This window comes from Mesoplodon mirus (genome assembly GCF_964341445.2).
Source record: "Mesoplodon mirus genome assembly, chromosome: 9".
NCBI lineage: Eukaryota > Metazoa > Chordata > Mammalia > Artiodactyla > Ziphiidae > Mesoplodon > Mesoplodon mirus.
In genome coordinates this window covers 41376377-41401857 of record NC_138985.1, presented here as the reverse complement: position 1 = coordinate 41401857, position 25481 = coordinate 41376377, and the positions used below count along the sequence as shown (strand labels likewise).

At 40.0% G+C, this 25481-nt stretch overlaps 1 protein-coding gene across 2 annotated transcripts in view; it reads left to right on the top strand.

Annotated features, from left to right (window-relative positions):
- DNAH11 (dynein axonemal heavy chain 11) overlaps positions 1-25481 on the top strand; it is a gene marked incomplete at its 3' end in the record, with an annotated part of 310916 nt that overhangs the window by 69662 nt on the left and 215773 nt on the right. For both annotated transcript variants that reach the window (XM_082632325.1, XM_082632326.1), the window contains exons 21-28: positions 864-1022; positions 1931-2014; positions 3553-3711; positions 6618-6740; positions 14605-14727; positions 16866-17090; positions 18157-18248; positions 19831-19957. In XM_082632325.1, coding sequence (XP_082488451.1) covers positions 864-1022; positions 1931-2014; positions 3553-3711; positions 6618-6740; positions 14605-14727; positions 16866-17090; positions 18157-18248; positions 19831-19957 — 1092 coding nt within the window. The remainder of the gene's footprint in view (positions 1-863; positions 1023-1930; positions 2015-3552; positions 3712-6617; positions 6741-14604; positions 14728-16865; positions 17091-18156; positions 18249-19830; positions 19958-25481) is intronic.

Here is a 25481-nt window from a genome sequence, read left to right as displayed (position 1 = left end):
GGGGTATTGAGAGGACGCTGGGAGAAAATGTAAAGTGGAAAAACAAGTTAAATCCTTTGTTTGCAAAGCCAGTTAAGTTTGTAATGTCTAAACTTATTAAATCAAGAAGCAGCAACTTGTGCACAGAGCTGAGAGTTCGAGAAACCGCTCCCAGAGGAACTGGAGAGAGTGCCGGTGTTTCCAGCTTTTCCTGCATTGCAAGCTCTTCTGTACTCCTTGTACCTGATCATATTAATATACTACTATGTTAATAAAAACTAAAAATAAGAGCTGGTTTATCAAAGAAAAAGATGAGTCAGCTTATATTTGGTATAAAACATAAACTGTTGTACATCGATGGGATGGTTAGGGGAGGGAGCCTTGGTAGATATAATCATATGGTGAAATTTCTCATACTGTACTATGTTCTGTGTATTGATAATCTCTAGGGTATTTTTTAAATCTGAAAGTTCTTTTTTTTAAAGAAGTGATTTATTCTTAAGTGGAAGTTTCTAGCACCTTGTCTTTTGCTCCCCAGCAAAGTCGTCCCCAGCTGTATGATGAAAATCAAGAGGAAAATTTGTATTCATAGCAATTTGATACCAGAGCAGATTTTGCTGAAATAATGAATAGGGAGGGTATTGATAACATTACTGTATTTACTGATAGTCTACTCTAACTTTTTTGAGTAGTTGTGAGTTTGCTCCTCTAAAGCCCCCATTTTACCAATAATTATACTTCAGATTTCTTTCTATTTTCTTTTAAAAATCGAAGTTGTTAAATGTTGACATAACCAGAGCTACACACCGCTGTGGCTCTTCTTCTCTGGCAGTTCGTTGGATATTAACTGTGTTTGTGTGCGTGTGTATGCGTTTTCTCCTTAGGCAAATCAAGAGCTTGAGGCATTAGAAGAAGAAATGTTGCAGATGCAAGAATCTACTCATCTTTTTGAAGTGGCTCTTCCAGAGTACAAACAAATGAAGCAGTGTCGCAGAGAGATAACATTGCTCAAGGGGCTCTGGGATGTCATTATTTATGTTAAGGTAAGACACTGCTTTTTGAAAGCATGCTTTTTTTCTTTTAGTATTTCTTTTGTATAAGTATGCAATTTTTAGTGTCTCTGTCATTCTGTTTGGGTTTTATAATGTCTTAAAATATGTGGGTATTAGACTTTTTCCCCAGAATTAGAGTTCAGATATCTCTGAATTATCAGTGCTTTTTGTTTGCCATTCTGAATGAAACTTGGTATTATGAGTTGACCGCTTCAAATCCTTCTTGAGAGTTATGTAGGATATAAACAAAACTTAATATATACCACACACATATGGTCACTTGTGCATACAAACTGATGTGTACACCCATGGTTATACTTCCGTACATGTGCATATATAAACAGGCCTAACTAAAAATAAAGTTACTTTGTCTGTATTAATTAAGTTGCAAACTTAAGTGTAAAAATAAGTTCTAGGAACTAGGCATATTGCAATATGTGTTATACATTATTTTCTTTGAAGTTAGTTGAAAGCCAGTGAAGATATTAACAATGCATAGAATACGGTCAAGAAGCTCATGAGAGTTTTGTCTATAACGGATGAAGATTTTCTTATGAAAGCTTATCTTATGTGTAGAATTATAAAAATATGGTATTTAATGGTAACATTATTTATCAATTCATTCAGAGTATTCAGGATTAAATGATAATGATGGTATGTGTATGGAATTTGTCATTGCTTCTAGAAATGAACATATCACAATGTTTTAGCCTTAGGTTTGACATGTTCTGACAACTTTTTTTGTGGTGGGAAAGTTTTGACAGGTGCAGTTAATACTTAAATAATTGACTTTCCCCTGGATGATGGAGCCGCTGTGTATCATCAGTTTAGATATTTTGCTGCGGAGACTTGCTTTCACCAAATGTTGTTGACACTTTTATCTGCTTGTGCGTTTTCAGAGAAGCATTGATAATTGGACTAAAACCCAGTGGAGACAGATTAATGTGGAACAGATGGATGTGGAACTCAGAAGGTTTGCCAAGGCAAGTTCCATAACTGTCTGTGACGACGATTTATCTTCCTCAGCACCACCTTCTTCCACCTTCCCTAGCCTAATGTCTGCTGTGCTGGACCGCATGTCCTTATTTACTTCAAACAGGATGATTTGAGACAGGATTTTTTTTTTTCACTCTCAGCCAGTTGCACTTGTAATCAAGCCTACCTTTCTGTGAATGAGTGGATAAAAGCATATTAGAGCTAATGAATTGATGAGCAGTGGCTATCATCAGGCGCTCCCTATGGCTGTCTAGAATGGAGGGCGGGAGGTGAAGCGCAGGGCTGAGGGGTTAGGCTTACGAAAGCTATCGAATTCTTTCTCTAGCAGCTGTAAGCATACTGTATCTTCAAAGGTACCTTTCCGTTGTGGACTTTGGGGCAACTAGTTGGGGTAACTTGTGGATGTGTATGGAATACTGTGATCTTTTTTCTTATTACTGCCCACTCCAACATCGCAAGGGGGCTCAATGTAACAGAACTGAGCTTTTTTTGAATTTCGTGCTTTGATAGTTAGTCCCCACGGCCCTATGCCCTCTGAAGAGAGTAAAGCCTCTTTGGATAAAGCCAAATGCATGTTTGGATAAAGCCAAATGCGTAGCCATGAAAAGCAGGTCAGAAGTAGCCAGGCCTTTTTTTTGCTTTCTTCTTGCTCCAGAACATCCTCATCCCGACTCAGTCCTGTGCTCCACTCCAGCCAACTCTTCCCATTTTTTTCTGCCCTTTTTATCCTGGCCCCAAGAACCCTAACTAGAACAGCCCATCATTCTTTTGCATGCTCTAGGGTCACTGTGCCTCTTTTCTGTGCTCACTCCCTGCCCGTCTCCTTGCCCAGTGGACTGTCTCACTTCAGAGTGACAGTTTGGCCCCCACTCTCAGCTGAAGATATTTTTCCTTTTTCTTTCTTTTTTCTTTCTTTTTTTTTTTTTTTAAAGAAGTAGCACTGTCCTTTTGTGCTGTGCTGGGACTTTTGTTTTATTAGGGGTTTTCTCATTCACAATTGTTAATGTTGTTCCGTGAGCCAAGAAGACAGCCAAGTCAAGGGCCCTGTTTTACACGTCTTAAAATCATGACTATTTAGTTCCAAGGAACAAACACTCACAGGTAACCAGCATTTCAGGGCTACCATTTAAACAAGCCAGGTCTTCCGCAGGGAGGTGTTAGTAATCCAGGTAACAATCTCAGTTTCCTGCTTATTTATGTTTCTAGAGGAAGCACTCTTCACTGCACATGTCCCGTAAACTATTAATTCTCTACATTTAATGACCCTTGGGTTTCCTCATGGGACATCAAGTTAGAGCCTGTGAATAAGAAACCAATGTATCCAAGTGGCTTGTACACAGTGGACTCGTAATATATGAGTGACTGGATCCTTTTCTGTTTCTCTAGTTTTAGTTTTTAACCTGGGGACTTAAATGTTTTTACTTTCTTCCTATCCAGGGAAATGTAAATTTATTCTTTCAAAGGAGGAAAATGATAAAACATATTATTATTTTGGGGGACCTAGTTTTTTATCTCTTTTCTTTAGGAAATTTGGTCTCTCGATAAGGAAGTCCACGTGTGGGACGCTTATTCAGGCCTGGAAGGCACAGTGAAGGACACGATGACCTCCCTGAGGGCCGTTGCGGAGTTACAGAGCCCTGCCCTCAGAGACAGGCATTGGCACCAGCTGATGAAGGCCACTGGGGTCAGTTTCCTGAGTCTCACTAATTGAATATTTTTGTGACTGAAGTGTGATTCCTTGGTTTACATCATTCACCTGGGATGAAGTGGGATTTGGGAAAAGGTTTCTGGTCAGATGCAAGAGGTCAAGCTCTTTGAGATGTGACCAAGGGCTAGTCCTGCAGATATTCTAGTTTTAGCCCCTGCTATGGACTAAATATGTTACCCCCTCCAATGCTCCCAATTCATATGTTGAAGCCTGAGTTCCTAATGTGATGGTGTTTGGAGATGGGACCTTTGGGAGATAGTTTGGTCATGAGGGTAGAATTCTCATGTATGGGGTCAGTGCCCTTGTAAGGGGATGAAGACCCCAGAGCTTTCTACTGTCTACCATATGAAAATAAAACAAGAAGAGAGACATCTGTTAACCAAGAACAGAGCCTTTACCGACAACCCAACCAGGCTGGCACCCTGATCTTGGACTTCCAGCCTCTAGAACTGTGAGAAATAAATGTTTGTTGTTTAAGCCTCCCAGTCTATGGTGTTCTGTTAGAGCAGACAGAAGTGACTAAGATACCCCCTGCCCCCACCAACCTTTTATCTCTTACTGGCCTATATGCCCTGAAATAAGACACTTAACAATTCTGTTTTGAGTTTTTTTATTAATAAAGTGAGAGGGATGCTATCTACTCTCATAATCAGAGGAATCTTGTAAGGATCAAGTAAGATAATGTGAAGACATTTTATAGAGCATGACATGGCTGCAAAGAATCTTATATTTTGTGGAGAGGATCAGAGAGTATTAGAAGTGAATTTAGAGGGAGAGAGAATTCAGAAATAGTGATCTTTTCTCCCCACAATTTATTTAATAATGGCATCCTTTTTTTGATGGTCTTTTGATGTTTTTTTTTTCTAATTTTTTTTAGAGATACATTTTTTTAAGATTTTTTTTTTGATGTAGACCATTTTTAAAGTCTTTATTGAATTTGTTACAGTATTGCTTCTGTTTTATGTTTTGATTTTTTGGCTGCAAGGCATGTGGGATCTTAGCTCCCCGACCAGGCATCGAACCTGCACCCCTGCATTGGAAGGTGTAGTCTTAACCATTGGACCACCAGAGAAGTCCCAGATGGTTTTTTATTTTATTGCAAAATATAGAATTATTTCTCATGTGTCTGTACCATTTGAGGTTATATTTTCTTGCCTTTCTACATCTATTTAGGAGCAAATATACCAAACTTACACTTTATTTTTCGGGGAAGGTGACCTTCATGAGTTTAAAATGCATAAAATGCAGCCTGATGTGAGTGTTTTCTGCTAGGCACACATCGTGAAGAAGGGCTCTCATGATTTGAAGACAAAGTTTGTAGGGTGGGGAAACTGAGGAAAGGGGCAGCCTGGTGAAGTGGGGGTGGCCTAAGCTTTATTGGTCCGACTCTAACACCTAGTATCTGTTGGATCTTGGGCCAGTTACTTGCTCTCTGTACCTCAGTTGCCCCTTCTATGAAATACAAGTAATGCTATAATGCTGCCATGCAGACTTGGTGAGATGAGATTATATATAGACCCTAGCACATAGCAAATCCTCAATAAATGGTCCCTGAAGTTTTTATTATAATACTTTCCATAGAGTCTTTTAGGCATTGCATATTTAGGCTTTATAGCTGATTAATTTATTCTTTCAGAAAATCTTTATTGAGTCTCCCAACATGGAAGGTATACTGTGTGTCCCACTCCCCGACCCCTGCTCACATTAGCCCCAGTGAGCTTTCTTCTTACCACAGTGTCTTGCCTGTGTCATGCCCTTCTGCAAGCTAGGAAAAGGCACTTCTTTGGCAATTGAGAAAAAGGCATCTTCTTCCAGGCTGATCTGGGGCATCAGAACAATGACTAGATCCAACCTCCAGTTGTCACCTGGGCAGGGGGTCCATATTCACGGCACAAACTATGCAGCTAATCGGGGGCCTCGTTATGCATCCCAGCTCATTCCTTCTCTAAGACAGACCTGACTCCCATCAGTTCTGGAGTGAGGTCAAAAGTGATCAGAGATACGGTGACCAACTCATCTGGTTTGCTCAGGACTTCCCAGGTTTTAGCCCAGGAAACCCCCCAGTCCTGGGCAAACAGGGATGTTTAGTCATCCTGTGCAGAGCCGCGCATGGTGATGAGCAACATTACTGATTGAGGAGAGCCAGAGAGGACTGCACCTTCTGAGAAGCAGGGACTGGATATTCGTAGCAGGGGCAGGAAAGGAAATGGCTTCCTTGCAAATGTGTGGTGGGATCAGCTGTTCATTTGTGAGGGACATGGGTGAGTCTGGGCGCTTAGGAAGAGCTGAGAGCTTCTTAACAAATATGGAGGTGGGGAAAGTGGGGAGTCAATAAGATGATGAGGAAATGTGAGTGACTTTTTCACATGGTAAATATGAATAATGACAGTATAAGTAAGAATAATTATTTTTTGCCAAGGAACTAAGATTAAGTCAATGATGAAACTAGGTTAAAGCACGGAAGCAACTGGGAATTATGTTCAGTGAATAGAGTACCTAAGGAAGAGAAAACAAATGAGCTATTACCTGATTCCTGGGATTTCAACCAAATTATAATAAATGAACAATGTGATTCTCTTTAAAAATGGGTTTTGTGGGCAAAGGAGGTAAGAAATGAGCTGACAAGGGAGGGTTATGAAACAAAAGAAAGTACTGTAGTATGAACGTGGCCTCAACCTCAGCCCTCGCTTCAATGGGTGATGCCTCAGTAACTGTGAGTAAAAAAGCAACGTCTTTGGTTGTCTGCACATTTCAGAACTCGAAATGTACTCAGCAGCTGACTTGAGTATATTTAGCTAAGTTTCATTCCTCTGGCCATTAGGTAGAAGGAACCATTAATATATGTGGAATATAAATTCTGCCTTTTTTTTGTTCCTAATCAGGTCAAGTTTTCTATAAACGAAGCCACAACTTTGGCAGATTTGTTAGCCTTGCGGTTACACCAAATGGAAGAGGATGTCCGAAGCATCGTGGACAAAGCAGTGAAAGAGCTGGGGACTGAGAAGGTGTTGTCCTTGGGCTGTTTCTTTTTACCCTGAGCTAATTCTGTGCACTGGCACGTAAGCAGACTCAGGGAGAAGTCCTCCTGCCATAGTTGTGTGGAGATATGTTTCCCTGGGTAGGAAACAGCTTCCTTCTAAGCCACAGTAAATGTGTAAAACAAGAGAGTTGACCCAGTTGATGATGACGATTATAGCAGAAAACATTTATATATCGTTTACTTGGTAGCAAGCACTGCTCTCAGAGCTTTATATTAATTCATTTAATCCTCTGAGGATTATCCCTATTGTACAGATGAGGAAACTGAGGTATAGAGAAGTAATTAACTTACCCAGGTTCGACAAGGGACCTGGGATTCACATTCTGGCACTCAGAGTACTACCCAGAAAGTAAATAATATCTATCAGACCTTTTTTTTTTTTTTTTTTACATCTTTATTGGAGTATAATTGCTTTACAATGGTGCGTTAGTTTCTGCTTTATAACAAAGTGAATCAGTTATACATATACATCTGTTCCCATATCCCTTCCCTCTTGCGTCTCCCTCCCTCCCACCCTCCCTATCCCACCCTTCCAGGCAGTCACAAAGCACCGAGCTGATCTCCCTGTGCTGTGCGGCTGCTTCCCACTAGCTATTTTACATTTGGTAGTGTATATATGTCCATGCCACTCTCTCCCTTTGTCACAGCTTACCCTTCCCACTCCCCATATCCCCAAGTCCATTCTCTAGTAGGTCTGTATCTTTTTTCCCGTCTTACTCCTAGATTCTTCATGACATTTTTTTTTCTTAGATTCCATGTATATGTGTCAGCATACAGTATTTGTCTTTCTCTTTCTGACTTACTTAACTCTGTATGACAGATTCTAGGTCCATCCACCTCACTACAAATAACTCAATTTCGTTTCTTTTTATGGCTGAGTAATATTCCATTGTATATATGTGCCACATCTTCTTTATCCATTCATCTGATGATGGACACTTAGGTTGCTTCCATCTCCTGGCTATTGTAAATAGAGCTGAAATGAACATTTTGGTACATGACTCTTTTTGAATTATGGTTTTCTCAGGGTATATACCCAGTAGTGGGATTGCTGGGTCATATGGTAGTTCTATTTGTAGTTTTTTAAGGCACCTCCATACTGTTCTCCATAGTGTATACCAATTCACATTCCCACCGGCAGTGCAAGAGTGTTCCCTTTTCTCCACACCCTCTCCAGCATTTATTGTTTCTAGATTTTTTGATGATGGCCATTCTGAGCAGTGTGAGATGATATCTCATTGTAGTTTTGATTTGCATTTCTCTAATGATTAATGATGTTGAGCATTCCTTCATGTATTAGTTGGCAATCTGTATATCTTCTTTGGAGAAATGTCTATTTAGGTCTTCTGCCCATTTTTGGATTGGGTTGTTTGTTTTTTTGTTATTGAGCTGCATGAGCTGCTTGTAAAATTTGGAGATTAATCCTTTGTCAGTTGCTTCATTTGCAAATATTTTCTTCCATTCTGAGGGTCGTCTTTTGGTCTTGTTTATGGTTTCCTTTGTTGTGCAAAAGCTTTGAAGTTTCATTAGGTCCCATTTGTTTATTTTTGTTTTTATTTCCATTTTTCTAGGAGGTGGGTCCAAAAGGATCTTGCTGTGATTTATGCCATAGAGTGTTCTGCCTGTGTTTTCCTCTAAGAGTTTGATAGTTTCCGGCCTTACATTTAGGTCTTTAATCCATTTTGAGCTTATTTTTGTGTATGGTGTTAGGGAGTGTTCTAATCTCATACTTTTACATGTCCCTGTCCAGTTTTCCCAGCACCACTTATTGAAGAGGCTGTCCTTTATCCACTGTACATTCCTGCCTCATTTATCAAAGATAAGGTGACCGTATGTGCGTGGGTTTATCTCTGGGCTTTCTATCCTGTTCCATTGATCTATCTTTCTTTTTTTGTGCCAGTACCATACTGTCTTGATTACTGTAGCTTTGTAGTATAGTCTGAAGTCAGGGAGCCTGATTCCTCCAGCTCCGTTTTTCGTTCTCAAGATTGCTTTGGCTATTTGGGGTCTTTTGTGTTTCCATACAAATTGTGAAATTTTTTGTTCTAGTTCTGTGAAAAATGCCAGTGGTAATTTGATAGGGATTGCATTGAATCTGTAGATTGCTTTGGGTAGTAGAGTCATTTTCACAATGTTGATTCTTCCAATCCAAGAACATGGTATCTCTCTCCATCTATTTGTATCATCTTTAATTTCTTTAATCAGTGTCTTATAATTTTCTGCATACAGGTCTTTTGTCTCCTTAGGTAGGTTTATTCCTAGATATTTTATTCTTTTTGTTGCAATGGTAAATGGGAGTGTTTTCTTGATTTCACTTTCTGATTTTTCATCATTAGTGTATAGGAATGCAAGAGATTTCTGTGCATTAATTTTGTATCCTGCTACTTTACCAGATTCATTGATTAGCTCTAGTAGTTTTCACGTAGCATCTTTAGGATTCTCTATGTATAGTATCATGTCATCTGCAAACAGTGATAGCTTTACTTCTTCTTTCCCAATTTGGATTCCTTTTATTTCCTTTTCTTCTCTGATTGCTATAGCTAAAACTTCCAAAACTATATTGAATAAGAGTGGTGAGAGTGGGCAACCATATCTTGTTCCTGATCTTAGTGGAAATGCTTTTAGTTTTTCACCATTGAGGCCGATGTTGGCTGTGGGTTTGTCGTATGGCCTTTATTATGTTGAGGAAAGTTCCGTCTGTACCTACTTTCTGCAGGGTTTTTATCATAAATGGGTGTTGAATTTTGTCAAAAGCTTTCTCTGCATCTATTGAGATGATCATATGGTTTTTCTCCTTCAATTTGTTAATATGGTGTATCACATTGATTGATTTGCGTATACTGAAGAATCCTTGCATTCCTGGAATAAACCCCACTTGATCATGGTATATGATCCTTTTAATGTGCTGTTGGATTCTGTTTGCTAGTATTTTGTTGAGGATTTTTGCATCTATGTTCATCAGTGATATCGGCCTGTAGTTTTCTTTCTTTGTGACATCCTTGTCTGGTTTTGGTATCAAGGTGATGGTGGCCTCATAGAATGAGTTTGGGAGTGTTCCTCCCTCTGCTATATTTTGGAAGAGTTTGAGAAGGATAGGTGTTAGCTCTCCTCTAAATGTTTGATAGAATTCACCTGTGAAGCCATCTGGTCCTGGGCTTTTGTTTGTTGGAAGATTTTTTATCACAGTTTCAATTTCAGTGGTTGTGATTGGTCTGTTCATGTTTTCTATTTCTTCCTGATTCAGTCTTGGCAGGTTGTGCATTTCTAAGAATTTGTCCATTTCTTCCAGGTTGTCCATTTTATTGGCATAGAGTTGCTTGTAGTAATCTCTCATGATCTTTTGTATTTCTGCAGTGTCAGTTGTTACTTCTCCTTTTTCCTTTCTAATTCTATTGATTTGAGTCTTCTCCCTTTTTTTCTTGATGAGTCTGGCTAATGATTTATCAATTTTGTTTATCTTCTCAAAGAACCAGCTTTTAGTTTTATTGATCTTTGCTATTGTTTCCTTCATTTCTTTTTCATTTATTTCTGATCTGATCTTTATGATTTCTTTCCTTCTGCTAACTTTGAGGGTTTTTTGTTCTTCTTTCTCTAATTGCTTTAGGTGCAAGGTTAGGTTGTTTATTCGAGATGTTTCCTGTTTCTTAAGGAGGGATTTTATTGCTATAAACTTCCCTCTTAGAACTGCTTTTGCTGCATGCCTTAGGTTTTGGGTCGTTGTGTCTCCATGTTCATTTGTTTCTAGGTATTTTTTGATTTCCCCTTAGATTTCTTCAGTGATCACTTGGTTATTAAGTAGTGTATTGTTTAGCCTCCAGGTGTTTGTATTTTTTACAGATCTTTTCCTGTAATTGATATCTAGTCTCATAGCATTGTGGTCGGAAAAGATACTTGATACAATTTCAATTTTCTTAAATTTACCAAGGCTTGATTTGTGACCCAAAATATGATCTATCCTGGAGAATGTTCCATGAGCACTTGAGAAAAATGTGTATTCTGTTGTTTTTGGATGGAATGTCCTATAAATATCAATTAAGTCCATCTTGTTTAATGTATCATTTAAAGCTTGTGTTTCCTTATTTATTTTCATTTTGGATGATCTGTCCATTGGTGAAAGTGGGGTGTTAAAGTCCCCTACTATGAGTGTGTTACTATCGATTTCCCCTTTTATGTCTGTTAGTATTTGCCTTATGTATTGAGGTGCTCCTATGTTGGGTGCATAAATATTTACCATTGTTATATCTTCTTCTTGGTTTGATCCCTTGATCATTATGTAGTGTTCTTGTTTGTCTCTTCTAGTAGTCTTTATTTTAAAGTCTATTTTGTCTGATATGAGAATTGCTACTCCAGCTTTCTTTTGGTTTCCATATGAATGGAATATCTTTTTCCATCCCCTCACTTTCAGTCTGTATGTGTCTCTAGGCCTGAAGTGGGTTTCTTGTAGACAGCATATATATGGATCTTGTTTTTGTATCCATTCATCCAGTCTGTGTCTTTTGGTGGGAGCATTTAATGCATTTACATTTAAGGTAATTATCGATATGTATGTTCCTATTTCCATTTTCTTAAATGTTTTGAGTTTGTTATTGTAGGTCTTTTCCTTCTGTTGTGTTTCTTGCCTAGAGAAGTTCCTTTAGCATTTGTTGTAAAGCTGGTTTGGTGGTGCTGAACTCTCTCAGCTTTTGCTTTTCTGTAAAGATTTTAATTTCTCCATCAAATCTGAATGAGATCCTTGCTGGGTAGAGGAATCTTGGTTGTAGGTTTTTCTCCTTCATCACTTTAAATATGTTCTGCTAGTCCCTTCTGGCTTGCAGAGTTTCTGCTGAAAGATCAGCTGTTAACCTTCCTTTGTGTGTTATTTGTTGTTTTTCCCTTGCTGCTTTTAATATGTTTTCTTTGTATTTAATTTTTGACAGTTTGATTAATATGTGCCTTGGCGTGTTTCTCCTTGGATTTATCCTGTATGGGACTCTCTGTGCCTCCTGGACTTGATTAACTATTTCCTTTCCCATATTAGGGAAGTTTTCAACTATAATCTCTTCAAATATTTTCTCAGACCCTTTCTTTTTCTCTTCTTCTTCTGGAACCCCTATAATTCAAATGTTGGTGCGTTTAATGTTGTCTCAGACGTCTCTGAGACTGTCCTCAGTTCTTTTCATTCTTTTTTCTTTATTCTGCTCTGCAGTAGTTATTGCCACTATTTTATCTTCCAGGTCACTTATCCGTTCTTCTGCCTCAGTTATTCTGCTATTGATCCCTTCTAGAGAATTTTTAATTTCACTTATTGTGCTGTTCATCACTGTTTGTTTGCTCTTTAGTTCTTCTAGGTCCTTGTTAAACGTTTCTTGTATTTTCTCCATTCTATTTCCAAGATTTTGGATCATCTTTACTGTCATTATTCTGAATTCTTTTTCAGGTAGACTGCCTATTTCCTCTTCATTTGTTAGGTCTGGTGGGTTTTTACTTTGCTCCTTCATCTGCTGTGTGTTTCTCTGTCTTCTCATTTTGCTTAACTTACTGTGTTTGGGGTCTCCTATCGCAGGCTGCAGGTTCGTAATTCCCGTTGTTTTTGGTGTCTGTCCCCAGTGGCTAAGGTTGGTTCAGTGGGTTGTGTAGGGTTCCTGGTGGAGGGGACTAGTGCCTGTGTTCCGGTGGATGAGCCTGGATCTTGTCTTTCTGGTGGGCAGGTCCACGTCTGGTGGTGTGTTTTGGGGTGTCTGTGGACTTATTATGATTTTAGCAGCCTCTCTGCTAATGGGTGGGGTTGTGTTCCTGTCTTGCTAGTTGTTTGGTGTAGGGTGTCCAGCACTGTAGCTTGCTGGTTGTTGAGTGAACCTGGGTGCTGGTGTTGAGATGGAGATCTCTGGTAGATTTTCGCCATTTGATATTACATGGAGCTGGGAGGTCTCTTGTGGACCAGTGTCCTGAAGTTGGCTCTCCCATCTTGGAGGCACAGCACTGACTCCTGGCTGCAGCACCGAGAGCCTTTCATCCACACGGCTCAGAATAAAAGGGAGAAAAAGCAGAAAGAAAGAAAGAGGATAAAATAAAATAAAGTAAGATAAAATAAAGTTGTTAAAATAAAAAATAATTATTAAGAAAAAAAATTTTTTAACGTTAAAAACACACACACACACACACACAAAAGCAGACAGATAGAACCTTGGGACAGATGGTGAAAGCAAAGCTATACAGACAAAATCTCACAGAGAAGCATACACATACACACTCACAAAAAGTGGAAAAGGGGAAAGAATAATAAATCTTGGTCTCAAAGTCCACCTCCTCAATTTGGGATGATTCGTTTTCTATTCAGGTATTCCACAGATGCAGGCAGGGTACGTCAAGTTGATTGTGGAGATTTAATCCGCTGCTCCTGAGGCTGCTGAGAGAGATTTCCCTTTCTCTTCTTTGTTTGCACAGCTCATGGGGCTCAGCTTTGGATTTGGCCCCGCCTCTGCTTGTAGGTCGCTGGAGGGCCTCTGTTCCCCGCCCAGACAGGACGGGGTTAAAGGAGCAGCTGACTCGGGGGCTCTGGCTCACTCAGGCCATGGGGAGGGAGGGGCACGGAGTGCAGGGCGAGCCTGCGGCGGCAGAGGCCGGCGTGACGTTGCACCAGCCCGAGGCGCGCCGTGCGTTCTCCCGGGGAAGTTGTCCCTGGATCCCGGGACCCTGGCAGTGGCGGGCTGCACAGGTTCCCTGGAAGGGAGGTGGTGAAGTGACTTGTGCTCGCACACAGGCTTCTTGGTGGCGGCAGCAGCAGCCTTAGCGTCTCATGTCCGTCTCTGGGGTCCATGCTGATAGTCGCGGCTAGCGCCCGTCTCTGCAGCTCCTTTAAGCGGCGCTCTGAATCCCCTCTCCCTGCGCACCAGGAAACAAAGAGGGAAGAAAACGTCTCTTGTCTCTTCAGCAGCTCCGGACTTTTCCCGGACTCCCTCCCGGTCAGCTGTGGCTCACTAGCCCCTTCAGGCAGTGCTCATGCCCCCAACCCCAGTCCTCTCCCTGCACTCCCACAGAAGCCCAAGCCTCAGCTCCCAGCCCCGCCCACCCCGGCGGGTGAGCAGACAAGCCTCTCGGGCTGGTGAGTGCCGGTCGGCACCGATCCTCTGTGCGGGAATCTCTCCGGTTTGCCCTCCGCACCCCTGTTGCTGTGCTCTCCTCTGTGGCCCCGAAGCTCACCCCCTCCGCCACCCGCAGTCTCCGCCTGCAAAGGGGCTTCCTAGTGTGTGGAAGCCTTTCCTCCTTCACAGCTCCCTCCCACTGGTCCAGGTCCCGTCCCTATTCTTTTGTCTCTGTTTTTTCTTTTTTCTTTTGCCCTACCCAGGTACGTGGGGAGTTTCTTGCCTTTTGGGAGGTCTGAGGTCTTCTGCCAACATTCAGTATGTGTTCTGTAGGAGTCGTTCCACGTGTAGATGTATTTCTGGTGTATCTGTGGAGGAGGAAGGTGATCTCTGCATCTTACTCTTGCACCATCTTCCCCCTCTCTCGGATTCTCTGTCTTGAGTGTCTATCAGACCTTTAAGATAACCTTTTATGTACCTTCCTGCTCTGGCATTGTGTTTCAGTGAAGGATATAAATCTCAGATCCAGTAAAAAATAAAATTTGATATTGGTGTGACGCTTGTTCCTTTTGTGTGGTGGAATTCATTCTCTAAACCTCATCACCGTGAATTATTTGGAGGAAAAAACTTGAGGCCAGTGATACTTGATGTCCCTCTGTTGTTGTTTTTTTTAATTATAAAAACAATTTTTAAAATTCCAGATGATAGCCTAAGTATCGGTCCTAAATTAAACTTTTGTGCACATAACTAAATACTGTTTACATCTAGGTTGTTACTGAAATCAGCCAGACCTGGGCAACCCTGGAGTTCTCTTACGAAGTTCACTCTCGGACAGGCATTCTGTTACTGAAGTTTGATGAACAATTGTTTGAAACTCTAGAGAACAACCAAGTAAGATGGATATATTATTACAGATTTTTTCATTTTAAATTACGATTTTAGATTTTTCCCAATTTCCAATACTCACCATTTCTTTCTTCATTCATTGCGCATCTGCTTGTACCAGGCTCTAGGCATAGTACCATTTGGGCTCAAAAAGTGTGAACACTTGTTCTCAAGGAACTTGCACTTGAGTAGGGAGACAGAGACAAGGTTCCAAAGGGTCTTGTAAGGTAGTGGTACTTGTGCTGAACCTTGAAGGTTGGGCTGGTATTCAACAAAAAATGGTGATCAGAAAAGGGTGTTATAGGCAAAGGGGACAATGTTAGTGGCATCTTGGAATGCCAGAAAGTACCTGCCCTTCAGAGGTAATTTAAAGAGTTTGGTTTCCTTAGGATATAGATTTTCTTGATAGGAGTAATAAAAAATAAGGCTGGAGGGACAGTCCAGAGCGCAACCTATGTGGTCTTGAATTCTAAGGTTATGAGTTAGCATCTCTTTGGACATGAGAGATAAGAAAGATGAAAGAGACAAACTCTCCAGAGGAAATAATAGCAGTAGTGTTGTTATTATTAGACATGGAGCACTTAGGAAAGAACCTGCTCTGAAGAGTTGATGTTCTGTTATTTTTGGTGTATTTAAAGTGAGGGACATTGGTGTAAAGGTGGAAAGTCTGACCCACAGCTCAGTGCAGAGGTTCAGTCTAGAACTATACTTTGGGAGGTCATTTCTGGTGTCTTGAGAATTGATGAGCTAGATAATGAGAGGTAAAGAAGATAATCCAGCTGAGAATAGAGCTTTGGGAAAGGTTGCATGTGGTGAACAAGAGCAGGAGACATAAAGGAGGCAGAGAGAGAGAGAGTGGGCAGAGAAATCGTAGAAAAAGAAGACTGTATAGTATCAGCAATCACAGGATAAGTTTCTCCTCCAAAGGAGAGTCAGCTGTCATGGAAACAACCTAAGCATCCATTGACAAATGAATGGATAAAGAAAATGTGGTGTATATACAATGGAATATCATCATTCTGCCATAAAAAGAAGGAAATCCTGCCATTTGTGATGACATGGGTGGATTTTGAGAGTATTATGCCAAGTGAGGTAGTTCACTCAGAGGAAGCAAGTACTGAATATTCTTGATTATATGGGGAATCTAAAAAAGCTGACCTCATACAGAGTAGAATGGCAGTTACCAGTTTCTGGGGCTTTGGGGAAGTGTAGAGGTATTGGTCAAACGGTCCGGACCTCTGGCTATAAGATGAATAAGTTCTGGGCATCTAATGTACAGCATGGTGACTGCAGTTAACAGTAGTATATTATATGCTTGAAAGTTGTTAAGAGAGTAGATCTTAAATGTTATCAACACACACATGCACACACACACACACGCGGCAATTACATGGGTTGTGGAGGTGTAAACTTACTGTGGTAACCATTTCACAGTATATACATATATCAAATCATCACATTGTACACTTTACACTTACACAGTGCTACATGTCAATAATATTTCAATAAAGCTGGGGCGGGGGAGAATAGTCAAATGTATTAAACACTTAGAGATGAAGGAGGATGAAAAGGAGCTGTTCTCAGTGACTTCCTGGAATTTCAGTGTCAGAGAATGATGGCAAGTGCTTGCTGAACTGTGTGACATTAAAGCAAGGCTTGGTGTTAGGAAGGCTGCAAAGTTTGGTAGTAAACTCAAAGAGGAGGAAAACAGGAGCTTGAGGTCTTAGCAAACTGGAAGGAAGTTTGTTTCGTATTTTCAGTGTTGAAAAAAAAGACCCGTAACCTTAGAATGATTAATAGGCAGATACCCCAAGAAGAGTGAGAGAGGATGAAAGAATATCAAGTTTAATTCCTAAAGCTGCACCCTGGTGCACAATATTTTTTCCTGCCTTGTGGCCTTCTTCTAGAAGACACATTACATGTAGTTGCTTATATTTGTCTTTTTCCTTTTGGAAAGAACATGTTATTATGTAATATTTAATGCCATTAATTCACTCACTTAGCAAATACTTACTGAATGCCTGTTGCATGTATCGTGTGCTAGGTCCTAGGAATCCAGCAATAAACAGAAGAGGTGTGCTCCCTCATGATGCTTACAGACTACCAATTTAGATGGTATTTGAAATTCTTTGCCTTTCTTTTAGGTTCAGTTACAGACTCTGCTTCAAAGCAAGTATGTGGAATATTTCATTGAGCAAGTCATAAGCTGGCAAAACAAATTAAACACAGCAGATTCGGTCATCTTTACTTGGATGGAAGTACAGCGCACTTGGTCTCACCTAGAAAGCATCTTTGTTTATTCAGAAGATATTCGGATTCAGCTTGTGAAAGAGGCTCAAAGATTCGGTGGAGTAGATGCTGAATTTAAGGTTCGTGGAAGAAAGGCTGTTTTCTATCCTAACAGCTTTGCCCAACAATATAAAAATCTTGTAAAGAAACATGATTTGGAGTACTGTATTTATGAAAAAAATATATGTTTGAATTTCAGGAGACAAGGTCAGGAAACTTGTCTGTGAAGGGTCAGATAGTCCATAGTTTAGGCTTTGTGGTTGTATATGGTCTCTGTCATAGCTCAGCAGGGCTGCCATTGTCCTGTGAAAGAAAACATAGACACTACGTAGACAGATGGGTGTGGCTGTGTACCAGTAAAACTTTATAGACACCAGAAATTGAATTCCATATTATTTTCATGTGTCACGAAGTATTATGCTTCTTTAGGTTTTTTTCAACTAGTTAAAAATGTAAAGACCATTCTTAGCTTCAGGCCGTCCGAAACCAGGCAGCAGGCCACATGTTTCCCAGAGGCCTACACCAGCAGTAAGGTCTGGGAGACAGATTCATCTTCATGAAGTAAGAGACTGAGGAGGGGAAACCAGTAACAAAGGTATACTGTCAGTTACTGGTTTGTTTCATAAGAGCCACAGAGAACACATGGAGATGTACATATAATAAATGATTTGAGAGACTTTAAGCAGAGAATAATAGTGTTACTTTTTATATAGAAATGGGGATGAATTACTTTCGTCTTACTAGCTAAAGAAGAACACCAGAGGAATTCTATTTTATTTAACTTTTAAGGAGGAAAGAGTGGGTAGATTGTTTCATATTCATCTCATTTTCCAATGTGAGTGTATTCTTTAAGATTCTGATTTTCTGTCTATTTTTTTGTGCGTTTGGTTTAGAGGAGAGAAATTCTGCCTGGACCCAGAGTGGTGGTAATGCCTATCGATTTATATTGATAAAAACTATGTGATTACACTTTGTTTTTGATGTTCATCTAAAAGTTTAAAAGCAGAACAGACATGGTGTTAGAAATCTCATTTATCTTGCTTTCTCGTAGTTTGATTGTTCTTCACTGTTTAATTCCCTAAATGGATGAAAAATTTAGAAAAGTTATTTCTAATATCAATGGCTCCATGTTTTACTTTCACTCAGGAGTTAATGTTCAGGACAGCTAAAATAAAAAATGTTTTAGAAGCAACATGCAGACCTAACCTCTTTGAAGAACTTAAAGATTTACAGTACAGGTAAGAATAAAACTACAAAGTGATCAATTTGTTATACTTCTGAGATTTCTTTTGAATATCTAATAGTATTTAACACCAAGTTATTGTAGGTACAACCTCTACTAAATTATTTTATAATTTTGCTTATAGTTATCTAGTTGCCTTATACATATTAGGTGGTACATATATTTTGTGAGTTAATGTAAACAGATCCAAATGTATTTCTGTTTTCCAAAAAGGAATATCATTATAGTAAAATTAGAATATCCTAGTATCAATAGAATCAGCATGATTGTTTAATCAATTATTTTATCAAAGTATCCTGCAAATATTTATTAAGCAGCTACTGTATGCTAGGAACTGGGATTGCACTCATTTTAAGTCCTTTATTTTGTATATAGTTTAATTATACTAGAAATTATCCTTAGACAGCATGTTAGTATTTTTGAAATCCTTGTCCTAGAGGGCATTTGTAATTTTCATATAAAATTATACAACAGCTAGTGGTCATAAGAATATTCTGGCTTTTGATTAAAAATGGGCAGATCAGCCACTAAAAGAAGAGCTTTGTGTGGAATTGTGATCACTTTTCATTGCAAGGCAGAGGAGCCCTCTAGATGAAAATATATATCACATACAATTATTTCATAATCTGGAAGTTTTTTAGAGAGAAAGTTGGCCATAATTTTAAAAGTGTGGATTTCTGCAGAAGTTAATTATTTCTTAGTGATCTTTGAGGGTTTTGGGGGCTCTGCCTCTGGGTCATCTCTGCTCTGCTAAGAAAATAATGTGGAAATGATTCTGGATCTTATGACTCTTCTGAAAACCAGAGAGAGTTGAAGGTGCTTGTGTTTTATAGACATTCAGTGGGAAAAGGAAGACCCTAAACCAATTACATGTTAAGTAAAGCATTTTGTGCTCAGGGCGAGTGATGCCAAATCTGGTCTTCTCTCCTGCTGATGAGAAGTGTCATTAAAAGAAGGGTAAAAATGAACTTACCTACAAAGCAGAAACAGAAGTAGTTACAGATGTAGAAAACAAACTTATGGTTACCAGAGGGTAAGGGGGGGGGTGGGACAAATTGGGAGATTGGGATTGACACATACATACTACTATATATAAAATAGATAAATAATAAGGATATATTGTATAGCACAGGGAGCTCTACTCAATACTGTGTAACGGCCTATATGGGAAAAAAATCTAAAGAAGAGTGGATATATGTATATGTATAACTGATTCTGTTTTCACTGTACACCTGAAACTAACACAACATTGTAAATTAACTATACTCCAATAAAAATTTTTTTAAAAATGTCCACGCTTCCCTCCAAAAAAAAGACAAGTGACAAGTAACATCAACTTAAGTCTGATCTATATTTAGTCTCAACTAACGATGGGTGTGTGTGTGTTTCTCCTCCCACTTGGCATGACTTGTACGTGAGTCATGAACAAGACGATGATGTCAAAGAGAAGGAGGTAGGCTCCATGTTAAATGGTGAGCTTCTTGTGGTGAATGGACAGATGAGAGGCTCTGGGTTTTGGTGACGTTTTAATAAATGAATGGGCAAGATATGCTTACAATGATTTTTCATTCCTGCAGGCTTTCTCTTTGTGAAAAAGCTCTTGCTGAGTACCTGGAAACCAAGCGTGTGGCTTTTCCGCGCTTCTATTTCATCTCTTCCGCAGACTTACTTGACATTCTCTCAAAGGGAGCTCAACCTATGGAGGTAAATATTTGTTTTTGAGAGTCTTATATTATCCTATGTTAGCTAAGGACTGTCACAGTTTCTTTATCATTGTCAAATGCCACCTACCATGTCACATGTGCCAGGAGCCAGAAAATATGCAATAAGAATTCTTAATGCAGCAACAGTGATGTTAGAAGTGATGCTCAAGGAACTAGGAAAGGTAAATGCCTGCTTCTCAACACAAGGAAGGGACAGCAAATGTACAAGGCTTAGGGCCCTGCAAGAAGTTAATGGAAGAAACACTGGCTCCAAACCCCCAGAATTCTGGGACAAGGACTGGAGCTCCATTGGTTTGCAGCTTTCCTGGGCGAGACTGAGTCACTGGGAACGAGATCATGGCTGGTACCTTCTTACAACAACCTTGACTCCAGAGTAACCTTCATAATTGAAGCTGGACTAGGCTTCAGTGCTGTCAGAGGTGTATTGGTATATTTTCATCCTCTACCTAACACTCTAATTTTCTCCTATCCATTCAAAAATAATGGAGCACCCATGACAGTAGGTAAAGCAAATAAAAGCAGCTCTTATCTTTTGTAATCTGAGAGCACAGATCAGAGACCAAGCTTTGTGGAAATCCCAAAGCTCTCCTTCCTCTAAACATTTAGCGGATGTTGCCTTTCATTATATCTGTTCAGTTGTTCACATCCATTTAGATCTTAGAATTGTTACAACTGACATAGGCAGTTACTCCTAGACTTGACCATATATCACAGATTATTTTGAAGCCAAAGGTTGTGCTTTATCATTGTGGATTTGTCTCCATGTATGTGCTCTAGGTATTTTTCTGCCATTTTCTTTGGAATATGTGTCACGTAACACTATGGTTTCCTGAATTCTGCTGTTCTCTCGACACAGTATTTATCTTATTTCTCTCTCATTCATCATTTCTCTTTGGAGCTAAATTCAGATGGATGGCTGTTCTTGCTGTTGGCAATACAAGTACAATCTTGCTATTAAGAGCAAAGTTGTTAGTCAGCTTTGGCAACATTTTCAGGATTACCACTCAGGTATCATTCTGTATATTTATGCTAACTCCCAGATGGCTTTGTAAATAAAATCCATCTAATTAGATTGACTTGGAATCCAGTACCTCCATCTCTCATTTATGTCAATGACATGTAAATTGGATGTTTTCGGGTGTTTTTTTTTTTAAAGTAGTTTAAACATGGCTGTTACTACCACGTTTAAGCTTCAGTAATCTCCTGAGAACCTCCTCGTGACTAGCAGCTGGACCCTCTGCCCAGGGTGATCATATGAGATAGAGGATGTCATGTTCTATTCCAGGTACATGTTCCTAAACACTTGCAAATCTGAAATACTTAGAATGCTGAATTTTCACTATGTAAATTAGAGAGATGCATAAATCTGTAAGTGGGAACATGGCTTTTCTTTTACGTTCTTTAAACATAATAAACACATATGTGACTGTTTTATTGAACAGTATTAATTATCCAGAATATAGACATGAAAGAGTTTTATCTTTCTACAATTATTAAGCTCAAATGTGCCCTGCTGAATGTCTTTACACTGAGTAACAGGTCCCTTTATAACATCTTGGATAGGTACTGTAATGCTCTGGTCCCTTTTTATTATTAAAAATTAAAGAAACCCAAAGCAACTCAACAAGATCTAGTTTAAAATTCCAACCTCACCTCGGTGTCTAGACCAGGGTTTTACATAATGAACTTGGAGTTGGGATCTTTTATTTCCCCTCCCTGTCAGTTTACCTTGGGGAGGAAGGAAGAGTGTCATCTGTCAGTCATTGCCCTTTCTTAATGCATATTCCTGCTTCTCTGTTTGGCAGTGGCTGTCGACCTTGACCCTTGACAGCCAGTACCCACAGGCTGGGTCTCTTGTGGAACAGGAGCAAGTCCTCAGGGGGCAGGGGGAACCCCTCCAGGGGGTATATACTGCAGAGACAAGTCCATCTCAGCACTTCCAGCTCTTGTCCTTGGCAATGTAATCCATCATTTGTTATATCTTCTTCCTCCTTTTCCGCCTAGACAGATGTCCGAAGTAGGGACACATCGCAGATTCACTTGCTGCGGGCATCCGTAGTTTCTGTGAGTGTTTCTCCAACCCCTCTCAGTGGACAACTTAAAGGGCGGAGATGGGGGAAACAGCCCTTCACCTTGAAGCCCCAGGAGGAGTGAGGTAAAGCCAGAACATCCTCCTCTGGGCTGCTAAATCACAGGTGTGAAGATGTCCACCTGTCCCCCCCTCCTCCCTGCTGTACTTTCCCAGAAGGGGTGTATGGAGGCAGATGATGGTAAGGCATTGAGATGTGTCTTGTCAAGCCCTGGAGGGGCCAACCTGTCCTCACTCCTGTCTGCTGTCTTCAGAGCATGCACTTGCCCGATGCCTCTTTGTCCTTAATTGAAGTCCTAGGTTGGTGCTAGAGGAGCAGATGACTCAATATACACTTGTCACCCATTCTCTTTATGTCCTTTCAAATCATCAAAAAGTGCTTCAGGCCTTAGACAACCTGTTGGCTCAGGGATACGCCTCCCTGATGCCAACATTTTTTTTTCATTATCCTTCCTAAATTACAGGATGAGGTTTTGCTTTTATATATATATATATATATAAACTTAAAAGATGTACCTTTAAAATCATTCTTCTTATTTTCACAGCATCACTTCAGTATTTCGGAGTGTTATTGTTAATATCAGTGTGACTTACTGTGGAAGTCTTCCTGTCTACCTAATTCATAGTGTTTTAATCCTAAGCTCTAAACCCCTGACTCTCAGGTGCATTTCTCAGTACTAGTACTAGTAGCACTCTTTGACGAATGACTGGGTAATGTGAGCCATTAAAAGATTTTAAGTTTTAATGTAGCTGAATGTCGAAGCCCCCGCATAGAGAATCTCCTACATGGCTCGCAGCCATGCTGATGAATACCTACAGCAGCGCTGTCTGTGTCAGATCAACAAAAGGAGGTGGGGTATTTCTGCTTACCAGCTGAAGGGGTCTGGCTGTGTGGCTCCCGGGTAAATGCGGTACACAGTTCTCCTGACCTGCCAACTTTGAAACGGTTCGATTTTTGAAACATTTTGAAATTTGAGATACATTATTTTGAATTGTGCTCAAAATGTGATTTCATTGAGATCCTTTTGTTACACGAACTAAACGTTGAACAATCCGATTTCACCTCAAATGCTATCACCCTTTTAGGAAAGGTTTGTTATTAGCGAAAGTGTTTAGCTGCCTCTGAGGTGCAAATACCACCTGGGAGCAACTTGTTGGGGTGAAGGATTGAAAAGGAGCTAAGGATGAGTTGAGTCATCTAGAGGCACAGTCAGCTTCTTTCCCTGAAGTGGTTCTGCAAAGTCAAGGTGTGATCTCATCTCTTGGTCACTTGCTGTGGAATAGTTAATGCTTTTAGCAGTTATGCCAAAGGGCCTAGCCTTGCTACACTCTTTCTTTCATCGTCAGAATCAGTTTCAGGCCACCAGACACAGCTTTTCCATCTCTGCCTTTTGTGCTAACATCCTGAATGTGTGCCCTGTACTGTGACGGAGATAACATGGCAACTGCAGCTTGTGGGATAACAATGCACTTGCCCCAGAAAAGATGACCCTTTGTGGGCAGATGAGTCATGCTGACATCTTGTGAATGACTTGAATTCCTCAGGCCCCCCTCCTCCACCCGCCACACTCAATTTAAGCATGTTGGTCCAAGTGAGGGTTTCTGCAGTTGATTGTGGAATTTGATCAGCCTGAGTACATCAGCCAGGGAAGTCTGATATTACTACATCCTGCGTTCTATAAGCAGAAATGCCCAATTTAAGATACTTGAGTTGGAATGTCAGAGTGATGAAATCAGTGTGCCTAGAATGCCTTCGGTGGCTGTCAGCTGTTGGTAAGTTTGGTTAAGGTCAAGTTTTAAAGACTTTTCTCCTAGAGTTCACCCTGACCTCCCAGTGGCATAGATTATCTAAAGGACTGAGGATGTGGCTGTGCTGTGTGTAACTTCCATGGTCAAAATTTCTGGTGGTTGCTTATAGAAATACAAACTTAGAGGTATATTTGCAGGATTAATGGTCATGATGCAGTAGTTATGAAGTTGCACATGATTCAATATTAAAATTCTGTGCTTTCTCCCCCACCTTAGAAAAACATCCTTTTGTATTTTTCAATGAAACGAATGTAGTGGTTAAAGTCAGCCCGAGTAACATCAGTTGGCCCCATTGTGCCCTTCCAGGTTGTGATACGGTGCCTTGAAATAGCTGACAACTTGGTGTTTTTAGCCACTGGGTCCTTATGACTTGAAAGATCTTTTTGTCCTAGAAGAGTTGGCGCATTTTCTCTTCCTTCGTCTCCTATGTGATGATGAGTGAAAGCTTCCCCATGATAGAGGTATACTAAAGAATGACACACTTTCCATGTGATCAGCTGCATTTGTGTTGTGTGACGGGGGGTAGCCATGGGCCGCATGTGTGGCTATTGGGCACCTGAAATGTGTCAACTGAGGGGCTGAATTTTTAACTACAATATGTTAGAAAAACTGATCTTTGATTCAGTTATTGGAAAACAAGTTTGAAATAACTAGAGTGTGACTCTACTTTCGCAACTGTGTATTTTGTGAAACATAAAGACAGATCAAGTATTTCTGATGAAAAATCCAAATTGAGATAAGCTGTAAATGTAAAATATGCACCTGGTTTCAAAGACTTAAAGATAAGAAGGTAAAATATATCATTAGTGATTTTTCTATTGATTACATATTCAAGTGACAATACTTTGGATACATTAGGTCAAATAAAATACATCAGAATTAATTTCACCTGTTTCTTTTTATTTGTTTTAATGTGGCTACTAGAAAGCCACTGCTGTGGCATTTGAAGCCACAATGCATTTTTGAAAATGACAAGATCAGGAATATATATGCTCAGAAATGTTTAATGTTTGCATCAAAAATATCCTTCAGTGGCATTGGACCAAATCTACATAAGAAGAAATCTGCCAACTTGTCTTTTGAGAAATCCCCCAAATTGCAGTATGAGACAGATGGCACTCAACTGATACCCTTAATAGAATGTCAGTATTGGCACTTGGACAGGTGCTTGTGAGAAATGGGCTTAATATTAGGTAATAAAAAGAACTTCTGGTTCTTGAAGGGGGCAAATATCTAAGATCCCGCATCCCCACAAGCTCAGTATGTTGCTGGATAGTGCTTCCATTTGGTTATCTCCATGGTAGAGTGAAGGTGCCTCACCATCTGAATCTCAGGAATCAGGATAATGCAGCTCAACACTCACTCATAGTGTGTCACAGCCTTCTTGACATGGATTAGTCCTCCTTAGACAATCAAGAGAGGGAATTCCCTGGCAGTCCAGTGGTTAGGACTCCATGCTTTCACAGCAGCGGGCACAGGTTCGAAGGGGAATCCTGCAAGCTGCACAGTCCAACCAAAAATAAATAAACCAGTAGCTCTTAGACAATCAAGAGGAAAAAAACTCAAGATGCAAGTGGTTAGTTGGCTGCATGCAAGAGTGAATGAC